The 8948-nt window shown below is 68.8% G+C and overlaps 1 protein-coding gene across 1 annotated transcript in view; it reads right to left on the bottom strand.

Moving 5' to 3' along the window:
- The window catches only part of PLXNA1 (plexin A1), a 38442-nt gene that overhangs the window by 24606 nt on the left and 4888 nt on the right, over positions 1-8948 (bottom strand). The window contains 5 exon segments of the mRNA XM_027768809.1: positions 631-730; positions 1108-1261; positions 1334-1457; positions 1571-1671; positions 2205-2345. Coding sequence (XP_027624610.1) covers positions 631-730; positions 1108-1261; positions 1334-1457; positions 1571-1671; positions 2205-2345 — 620 coding nt within the window.

Below are 8948 nucleotides of genomic sequence, written 5' to 3'. Positions count from 1 at the left end.
AGGAGCCGGGCCGGTGGGGGGGGGGTTTCCAGGGGGAGGGCTGCTTGGGTGAGACAAAGGCACAACCCGAGACCAGGCCAGGCAGCCCCCAGCCCGGGCCAGGCCCGCTGGCACCCCGTCAGCCCATCCTGGGCCCTCCAGGTCACGGGCAGGGCCGGGAGCTGCCCAGCTCCCACAGGGACCCACAGCACTCCCGCTCTCCTCTCCGTCCTGGGGGCTGGGGCCCTCTGACCAGGATGGCAGCAGGAACAAGCCCCATGGCCCAGCCTGCACTGGGGACCTGGACACCGCCAGGCAGTGGGAGGCCGAGCCTGGGCTCCAGCCGGCAAGCCCTGCTCCTGGCCAACCTTCCGGCCTCTGCTCAGTGCCCGTGGCCCACGGTCCACACTGTGGCGGCCAACAGAACTACATGTGTACACCAGCCCATACCCACTTGGCCCTCCCCTGCTGCTGGGGGCCCGCACACCCCCAGGCCCTGGGCTCACCCCAACCCTGCTGCTGCACTGTCCCCGTGCACCTCACAGCCCTGCCCTGCTGGCCTCGACCTCCCTTGCCACTGGGTGCCAGCTGCTCTGAGTGGGTCACAGGCGGCCACGGCGGCAGGACTGCAGGGACGGGAGGGACACTCACGACTGGTGGACGCTGCAGTTGTAGAAGACGAAGTCCACGGATGCAAACTTCTTCCCGGTCTCCTTGGACTTCAGGTAGAGCTTCACCACCCGCTGGTCACCTGGGGACAGACCAGGGCCCTGAGCATGGAGGCCTGGGCCTGCCAGGCCGGCTGCCAGCTGCTCGGGAGGGTCACAGCAGTGGGGTGTCCCGTACCCGTGGCCCCGTAGGCCTGTCTGCCCGACCTCCATGCTCACACGGCCGCCCCAGCAGCGTGGACCTAGGCTTGCCTGGCGCTTGCTCCTGCTGTCCCTGGGCCTGGGTGACCTCGGGTGGCCCCACCGTTGTCCCCTGCCTAGCCCTGGCATGGGGCACGCCCTGGCCTGCCTGGGGGATCTCGGCACCTCCAAGACCCATAGGTGGTGAGCCCTGGAAAGTGAACTGGGGCACTGGACACCGCGGCGCCTGGCCGCTAGCGCCAGCCTGTGGGGCTCTTACCCTGGCCCCGCGTGATGGGCGCCACCTCGCGGGCAGAGGGTGAGCGGCAATGGATGCGGCCGTCCTCCAGAACGCTCTCCGACTCCGTGAAGTCCTCGAAGGAGCAGTTGACGCCAGCCGACAGGTCGGGCACGTTCCAGGCCTGCAGCACAAGCTGGGGCCGGGCAGGTGTGAGCAGGCCCCAGGCGAGCACTGTCCCCCGCCTGCCCACCGGCCGTACACTCACCGGGACCTGGGACATGGTGACCGACACGTTGCGAGGCTGCACCGTGAGCTGCACGCACTGCAGCAGATCCGAGGCGAAGCGCTGGGGCTCGTCTGCTCGCTCACAGGCGTCCTGCCGCGAACAGCTGTGGGCAGAGCGCGCTAAGGCGGGCCCAGGACAGCCCCGCAGGCCGCCCTGCCTCCCAGCACCCCACCCATTCCCACACACTGGGCGTCCGGGCCCTTGCGTCAGACTCACGTGCTGTGCAGGACACACCAGCCGCAGTGGGGGTCCCGCGAGCCCAGGCAAAGCTCACAGGAAGTGTATTGCACGCAGCTCTCCACGGGCACCCGGGTCACCTGGGGGCAGCAGTGTCAGGCCCCTCTCCAGGGCCCGCCCAGCCCCCACACCCACGCCCCTGCTCAGCCTGTCTGGGTCGTGGCAGGGGCGGGCCAAGCCGGGGCGCGAGTCCGAGGGCAGATGCCCACAGTTCTATCCTGGTGGACCACTGCCCTGACTTCCCGACTCCACGTTTCCCAGGGACCGGGGAGGCCTGGCCAGAGGCCCAGATGCCCGCCCCAAACATGCCAGTGACCCCCAGCTCTGAATATGCTCCTGAGTGTCGGTTTGTGTGGTGGAGATGCGGTCAGGGCGGGCCTGGGGTCACGACAGCTTGGAGGGCCTGGAAGGAGTGCCCATACGGGACGGGACTGTCACACAGGCCTCGAGAGTGGGCCCGCAGCCAGCAGGCGGGAGGCACGCTGCTCAGTGCACACATGGGTCAGTGCGGGCTGCCTGCCACATGGGGTGGCCTGGGGAAGCCCCCCGAACCCGCTGCCCAGACTGACACCCCAGCCCGAGGCCCATGCACTCTGGTCAGCGTGGCACGCACCTGCTTCTCGGTCATGGCGTAGAGGTACCGGCGGTCGGGGCTGAGGACGAGGTCGCGGAGGATAGGGCTGCCCTCCTGGGCCACCACGCTCTCGTAGGCCAGGGCTGGCCGGCCACCAGGGTGCGCCAGGTCCACCAGGATCTGCGGCGACAAGAGGCTCAGGGCTGCTAGCCCTCCCTGCCGCCCCACCCTCACCTCCTGAAATCCTACAAGGATGGGGGCTTAAGAAGGCCAAGGGTGGCTCTGAGCACGGGGTCCCGTGGCCCAGCTCAAGCCAGACAGGGGGGTCTCTACCATCCACAGAGGCCAGAACAGGGTAGGGGGTACAGCACAGGTCGGTGCCCACCACTGAACAGCACGGCCACGCCCCGCCGAGGATGCAGGCCCCGGCTTCTCTGGGCCAAACTAGCTTTCTGGAGGGGTGCACCAGGTGAGGGGAGGAAAGAGGCCGGGCTTACTACAAAACGAGACCGGCGGACTCTGGCTGATGGCGGGGGCTGAGCCCCAGGGGATCCGGAGGGGGAACAGCCCAGGACCCCAGGGGGATCCGGAGGGGGGACAGCCCAGGACCCCAGGGAGGGCGGCACCCCACCTCCTCTGCACAGAAACTGGCTCCAGATCCCAGCAACTGCGGGGAGCAGCCCACTGGTATTTTTAGCTGCTTCCACCAAACAAACGCACTTAATTAACAGAGCCGGGGCTTTCCAGGGATGGGTCGTGGGGCGTGTCTGCCGGGCTCAGGCACGAGGCCTGTGGCCCGCTCTGCCTGCCACGTGGCCAGCAGCCCTGCCTGGGCTCTGCCTGGGCCCAGTCCGCCCGGACCTGGCCAGCTCCACACGGCACCCTTGTGCCCTCGTCTCGTGCCGCAGGGACGGCCAGGGCCAGAGAAAGCCCTGGGCTGGAGCCAGCTCCGTCAGGGCTGGGCAGAGGGCAGGCGGCCAGGGTGGGGCGCTGTGTCCTTGGCCAAAGAGGCTGTCAGCAGGGAGGGGGAGGGCCGCATTCCTGAGAGCTGCGGCCACCCCCACATCCGCTCAGCTGCCTCCCCCAGCAGGCTTAAGTCAAACCAGACCCGGAAGAGCTGAGCTGAGCTGAGCTGAGCTGAGCCTGATTGAGCCTGGAGCCACGCGGGGGAGGGGGTGCCCAGGGGTTTTTGCTCCTGGATCACCACGGAAGGTGGGGCAGGTGCCCTCAGCTCCTACCAGCCAGGTGGGCAGGATGCCAGGAGCCAGCCGCAGTCCACGTTCCCTGGGCCAGACCCCTCTGCCTCAGTTTCCCTGACCGTACCTCCGGGCAGAACTGCCCTGGAATTAAAGGAGGACTGAGTGGTGTGCCCAGTGGGGGGTCGGGCAGCAACGTCCAACCTGCAGTGTTGCGGCCCAGCCTGGGAAAGTGAGGGCCGGGCACAGCCTGGAGAGAGGGGTCACGGGGCGTGGGGTTCCAGACCCAGGTTCTGTCACCTCGAACTCAGGACTCCCAACCTCCCAGCTCGAGGCCTAAGGCCCCTCCCCAACGACTCCAGCCAGGACACCGGCACGTGGGGCCTCATGAGCGTGACACCGCCTGGACCCTGGCCTGGCACATGGGGGTCCTGACTAGGGAGGCAGCAGGTGGGCCTCCAGCCTGCCTGTGGTCAAGACCCACGGCAGGCAGGCCGGGCAGAGGAGCCGTGCCCTTCCCAGGAGGTGGGCGCCAGGCGGCGAGTGGCCGACTGACAGGTGGTCCCCACCAACAGCTGCAGCTGGGGTGCATCCAGCTGCCTGTCTGTCCTGGGCAGACAGGGCCTGAGGAGGGCCAGCTGCCAGGTGGCCTGCGGGCCTGTTTGGAGGACCCAGGGTAAGTGGGGCACAGGGGCCTGCAGCATGAGGACAGGGCCTTGTGGTATGCCGAGCAGCTGCTTTGGGGCTCAGCAAGCCCCAGTGCACACGTGTGACGTGGGTGGGCAGGACGGCGGCCGGCAGGATAGTCACCAGGACACGGCCACTGAGTCCTGGCCGGCTTCACAGAGCAGACGGTAAACTGAGGCGCACAGGGCCTGCCCGAGGAGCCAGGGCCCCCAGTCCCCGTGCACTTGCAGGGCAGTCTGCCCCGGGGGGCATGGGGTGTGGGAGGAGGGCATTCCAGCAGAGCCCAAGCCGGGGACCAGGCGGCAGGGTGGGCACAGGGCCAGGGCTGGCAGGACGGGCAGTCAGGCTCTGAGCACACGTGCCGATCGCCCACGCCCCTTGTCCACAGCTGTCCACTCGGGGCCACCCACCTGGAGCGGCCACCCCACCCGGGCCCAGCAGTTGTCTCCCAGGGCAGCCGGGCCACAGAGTGTGGGGCGCCCAACTGTCACCTCCTCCCAATGCAGACCTTTCCCTGGAGACCACCAGAACCCTCTGCAAGCGACGGACGGTCCCCAGCTCCCTCCGCCCACTCTAGTCCCACACCTTAGGACACAGAGGCTTCTGAGGGGCAGTCGACTCCCTGGGCACGCCCACCCAGCACAGCATGGGGAGTGGGGTGGGGCCATGGGCCACCCACAGCCTCTGCCCAGCCCTCTGACCCCCGGGGCCTCTGCCCCACCCTCCGCTAAGAGGCACCGAGCCTAGATTTGGAGCCATGGGCGAGGGCAGTCGGTATCCCCAGGAAAGGCTCACTGGCCTCTCAGTGCCACACCAGGCACTGACCTCACCCCTGGACCTAGCACTCCCCACCCACACAGGCATCAGCTGACCCTCCAGGTGGCCAGGGAACAGGCCACCCCTAGCCCCAGGCTGGCCCTGCAACACTCAGGGGCCTGGACACCTGAGCAGGGCCCTGCAGAGGGAGCCCTGGCCAGGCCAAGGTGGGCAGAGCTGGCGGTGGGAGGCCCTGGTCAGGAAGCGCAGGCCCAAGCCAGCCCCTCCCACTGCTGCAGCCCTGGGCAACTGCTGCGGGGGCAGCTGTGGGCCGGGCCGGGTCGGCTGTCCGTCCATCCCAGCACCGACAAAGGGCCCATTCTCAGGGCCGAGGGCAGGCGGGGGCGCTGGGGAGGCTGTCTAGGCTAACTGGGCCGGACGCCAAGGCCGGCACGCGCCCCGCAGCCCAGAGGCTGGGGCTGCCCAGTGTGGCCCTCCTGGGAGGGGAAGAGGTCCCCTGCCCGTGACAGCAGGGGGTTGGCCCCTGGCGCCAACCAGCCTTGGCCTCCCTACTTCCAAAGTGGGGTATACCAGCCCACTGGCCAAAGTGGGCAGAGTTGGGGCTGCCGGGCCCCACAGGCTCAGCTCCCGACATTGCCAAAGCGCCTGTAGCCCCAGGGGCCCGAGGCACGGTGGCCACCTGCCCTCTCCACACACCCCTCCTCCGGGGCCAGTCCTTGGCCTGCGCTCCACCTCTGACAGACCAGGAGGGCCCTGACACTGCACGAGCCTTTAGCGGCAGCTCCGGGCAGTGTGGGGGAAGCCCCGTGCGGAGACCTGAGGGCTGTAACTGGCCAAGCATGCCTGCTGTACGGGGCCCCGGTGGTCTGCCCCTGGCCCAGCTCCACCAGGGAAGTGAGGTCCGTCAGGGACGATCCAGGCTGCCCTGGCAGCTCCACTCCAGCAGGCGGTGGGCCTCGCTGCGGCTCGGTCTCCTCTACTGACCGCCACCTCCCGGCTGCCAGGGAAGGGGTACTGCTGCCCTGCCGGGCCATCTACCCCACCGTGAGCCCCAGGGCGCGCGGCACAGCCCTCGGTCCCTCAGCACACTGGACCTCTGTGTGGCCAGGTCGTGGCCAGCACAGTGTGGCAGAGGTCCTCAGGCCCACAATGGCCCGGGCCCTCTGCCCACCTGCACCTATGACTCCACTTCTGGAGGTCTCTCCCCCTGCACGCCGGCCTGGCCCAGGCTCTGGGGCCCACAGGCCATGCCCCCCCCTGCCAGCTGGGTGCCCCCACCTGCAGACACGCACCCCCACCTTTCCCAGCTGAGCCAGCACAGAACCCCCACCCTCCCACCAGTTGGGTCCACCCAGCAGGAGACAGAAGCCCTTCCACCTTCTCAGGCCCCCTGCCCCACTGTGCTGATCACAGGGTCACTTGCAGTCCCTGGGGCTATGCCCCTCCTCTGCCAGCATGCCCTGGGCTCTGAGTCCGCCCTGTTGGCCCTGTGCCCTCCCATGGCATGCTTGGCTGTTCAGCTCCATCACCACTGAGCTGCCAGTCCCCTTCCAGTCCCCCTCTGTGGACAGGCCCTGAGTCTTGGGAGGGACAACTAGCCAGCCTGGCACTCACGAGGCCACCCTCCAAAGGCTGGCCAGAAGCAGGTGCCGGCCTGGGCCCCCATAGCAACGGGACGCCGAGGGCCAGGGCGAGGGACAGGGCCCCCAGCACGGAGCTCCTGGGCAGAGGCCTCACAGCAGCGCACCCTCACGCACACAGGAAGCATGCACACAGCGGAGCTCACGGCACACGCACGTGCCAGGACACACCACACGGACAGGCCAGACTACTCACCGCAGGGAGGACGGGCCTCGCCAGCGGCTGCACCAGACCACGGGCGCCTGACGCCACAGCCCACGGGGAGGCCAGACCAGAGCAGGCGGCCGAGGCTGAGGGGCCAGGGATGGTGGCCGGACCGGACCAGGCTGGGCCGGGGGATGGCACTGCAGCCTCGGCCTCTGAGCAGAGATGGCTTCAGGAAGGCAGGTGGCTGGTCAGGGCCCTGCAGGAAGGACGCCCCCCTGCCCAAGGAGTCCGTTCGCTGGACCCAGGGAAGGAAACTGGGGCTCCAGGGACCCCAGGCAGTTACTGGCCCTGCCACACCCCACAAGCCCATAACACCTCAGCAAGGGCCCCGAGCCCACTCGTGTGGGCAAACGAGCCAGAGCCCCACGGTTCACAGCTGAGATCTCGCCAGACGCTAGATACACGTCCCTGAGCAGCCAGGGCTGGGGATGGCCCCACGCTGTGACCTGGAGTGCCCTCCAGGGCTTCAGACAGGGCCCGGCTCTCGGGGCAGCGACAGCAGCAGAGCCGGCTAGGGGCCTGCACGGGCCCTGGAGCCAGGGCCGCCCCAGCTGCTTTGCCGGGCACCTGGGAAGCAGGGCTGGGGCTGCTCCTGGGAGCTCCCGCCAGGACCTAGGTCCCCAGGGACCGCGGGGGGGCTGTGCCCTGGCTGGCGCTCTGAGGAGGAGGGGGGTGGGCAGGCATCGCCAGCCCCGAGCAGCTAACGCGGGCAGGTCTCAGATGAATCGGCTACAGTTTTACACAGCGCGATGCTTGCAGGGCCTGGCCCGTCGCCAGCCCGGCCCTGGAGCTCCCTAGGTGCTTTTTAAAGCCGGGAAGGCCCAGGCCAGCAGGGGGCGTGGCCAGCCAGGCCTGCCTGGGAAGTGGAGGGGGGTCCCCAGGGCCCTGGGGCTGGAACGGATGCCCCCGGGGCCCTCTGCCCTGTCTGGATGCTGGAGCACAGCCACCCGAGCCCAGGCAGGGCTGACGGAGGGACGGGCAGGCGGGGACCTTGCTGCCACCGCTCAGGCTTGTCAGGAAGTCCTTGAGTGGCCCCCGGTCTGGCGTGGAGGTTCTGGAGGCAGGGCTGCCCTGCCCGGTGTGAGACGGCCTGAGGGCACCTGGAGGCTGGGGGCCAGGGCAGCCACCACCATAGCACCTCTCCACGAAGGCCAGGGCGAGGGCAGCTGGCGTGAGTCGGCTAGCACGCCTGGTCCCTCAGAAGGGGGCCCCAGTCCTTCCTCCAAGCGCCCACAGAAAGGGCAGAAGGCTAGTCGGGGTGAGGGCTCCAGATCTAGCCGTGAACAGCCTGTGCCTGGGTTCCCACCTGAACAACGGAACGCTCAGCGCCTGCCCGACGAGGCAGGAGTGTGTGAGGCTCGGGCGCGGGCAGGAGGGCCAGAGAAATGGAGGTTCAGGGTGGCAGGGGACGGCCAAGTCCTAGGCTGAGCGTGACTGTCCACATGACAAGGTCGGCCACGGGCAGCTTCTGAGACCACTGACCCAGCCAGCTGTGTGGGCGTGGGTGCCTGGGCCCTGGGGGCAAGGCAGGTGGTGCCACCACGTCTCCAGGAAAGTGGGTCACATTCCCTGACTGGCAGAACCGCCACTGGGGGCCTGAGCCAGAGCTATCCCGACACCCCTGAAGGGCCCGTCAAGCACACGTGTGCACAGCACCCAGTGGATGGGGTGAGTGTGCCCAGGCCAGGGCTCCGGGAGGCCAGACGAGGACACTGGTGCAGAGGGAAAGGCCTGTGCAGTCACTCTGTGGCCCAGCCGCTGGGCTGTCCTGTCCGAGACCAGACGTCAGGTGAGCCTGGCTGGGGCAGGGTACGGACCCGCCCTGCTGCCTTCCCTGGGTTGGCATTAGGCCAGGACCTCAGTTTCCCTCTGGGGAGCTCAGCCCGCTGGGACTTCAAGGACTGGCAGTGGCTGCCTGGCCCCAGTTGAGCCAGTGACCCTGGGGCCGAGGGAGGAGCGACAGTGGGGCTGGAGGAACCCGTCCTCCCGGGTGACTCCTGGGCCCTGTGGCCAAGCTCCTGCCAGGCCAGCTCTGCACCGCCCACAGGGCCCCATGGGAATCTCTTGGGCCACCGGCAGTCAGGCGTGCACACGGGTGAGGGGGCCACGACCTGAAGTCACAGGGCATCACCCTGCATGGAGCCAGCTCTGAGGGCCCGGGGCCTCTGTGGGCAGCACAGCCCAGCCCCCAGGCTCCTCGGAGGTGCCTGACAGCCACCCCAGCCAGAGCCCAGACACCAGGCTCACTTCACAGCTGGACCGTCCCAGAGTCCCA

This window comes from Tupaia chinensis, unplaced genomic scaffold, assembly GCF_000334495.1.
Source record: "Tupaia chinensis unplaced genomic scaffold, TupChi_1.0 Scaffold147500_2, whole genome shotgun sequence".
Classification (NCBI taxonomy): domain Eukaryota; kingdom Metazoa; phylum Chordata; class Mammalia; order Scandentia; family Tupaiidae; genus Tupaia; species Tupaia belangeri.
This window is presented reverse-complemented; position numbering and strand designations above follow the sequence as displayed.